General features: G+C 53.5%; 1 protein-coding gene across 1 annotated transcript; it reads right to left on the minus strand.

Annotated features, from left to right (window-relative positions):
- Window positions 1-8: 8 nt before the first annotated feature.
- LOC119344209 (probable pectinesterase 66) lies at window positions 9-1,091 on the minus strand (the record flags this gene model as incomplete). Its single annotated transcript, XM_037614759.1, has 2 exons — window positions 877-1,091; window positions 9-789 (listed from the first exon to the last, which is right to left on the minus strand). Coding segments are annotated over exons 1-2 (996 nt in total), but the record flags the coding sequence as incomplete, so codon positions are not given.
- Window positions 1,092-1,515: the final 424 nt, after the last annotated feature.

Below are 1,515 nucleotides of genomic sequence, written 5' to 3' on the forward strand. Positions count from 1 at the left end.
TCATCGATGAAGCTCATGTTCACGAACTTCTCTACCTCTGCCTCGGTCAGATGCTTCTCCCACGGCACTCTACCGGCCATGTTTGACCCGGGGCCGGTGCATCCAACCTCTGCGAACATGACGTCGTTAGTATTGTTGCCGGCGTACCACGGAGCCCACCCCTGCGGGACGACGACGCTGGACATGTTCATGTGGTAGTAGACGACGGTGGCGTACTTGTTCCACGCGCGTCCGAGATACTGGCGTCCGGTGCCTCGGAGCTCCCCGCCCTTGAACACAAAACCACCGGGGTCGCCGGCCTGGCGCCTAGCGTGCGCCGTCACCCACCCGGCACGGCGGCGACCGTACCGCGGGGGTATGTTGGACACGATGGTGCAGCCGTCGTAGATGGACCGGGCGTAGCCGAAGATGAAGTCGACGCCGCCCTTGATGACGCATTCACGGAAGTAGTGCCGGCCGGTGTTGTCGCAGAGCCTGTCCTCGAAGCCGTTGAAGGCACAACGGTGGAAGGCGATCCGCTCACCGTTGACCATCGCCGCGAGCGCTTGGGTGACGCGGCTCTTGTTGACCCCGTTGTACGTGTTGGTGAAGGTGATGTCCCGGGCAACGAAGTCATTAGCGTAGACATTGAAGGTGGCGGTCTCGTATGTCTGCATCGTGTCGGCGCCGCGGCGCATCAGGCCGTCGGTGCTGCCGTGGGCGTGGTCGTCGAAGTAGATCTCCGTGTTCGAGTGGCCCTCCCCTTCGAGCAAGATGTAGCCTTTCTCCTTTGGGATGGTCACCTTCTCCCTGCATGCACCACATGTACCATCATAACCATACTTGCTTACCACATCTTGAAGCAATGTCGAACTACCTAGTATGTAGAAGACGAACCTGTACCGCCCTGCCCGGACGTGGATCCTGACCCACTCGCGGTTGCCGTCCGGGACGAGGTTCACCGCCGACTGAATGCTCCTGAAATCTCCTCCCCCTTTACTGTCAACGGTGATGGTCCTCGACACCGGCACCGACGCAGAGCTCAACGCCGGCCACCGGAGCAGCAGCACGAGCACGAGAACGACCAAACTAACAGTACCGTGGCACTCCATTGTTCCTACTCACGTATCTTGGTCGTTTTGCTATGTGGAGGACAGTAATCGATCCCACTAGGTGCATACGAGTCCCATACGTATTAATACAGCCCTTTCTTGACCGTTTGGCTGGTGATTATATACGCCTTAATGTACTACCTCTAAATGAGTAGTATGAAAGGAAAACTCCATGCAAAAAGATATATGAAGGGAAACATTACTGTATAATTTTCTGCGCTGGCAGGTATTAATTTTTTTAGAACAAGGTATTAATTTATTTTTACCATATGGGAATATATCTATTGATTTCTGTATAAAGTATAAACATGGTGATATTTTATTAAGAAAATGCATGGCAATATGGTGAGGATTGGGTGGTTTCGATTGATCTTGAAGAAGCTCCATTTAGAAATGAAGGTTTCGAAGAAAAATCAAGCTACCA

This window comes from Triticum dicoccoides, unplaced genomic scaffold (assembly GCF_002162155.2).
Source record: "Triticum dicoccoides isolate Atlit2015 ecotype Zavitan unplaced genomic scaffold, WEW_v2.0 scaffold159629, whole genome shotgun sequence".
Classification (NCBI taxonomy): domain Eukaryota; kingdom Viridiplantae; phylum Streptophyta; class Magnoliopsida; order Poales; family Poaceae; genus Triticum; species Triticum dicoccoides.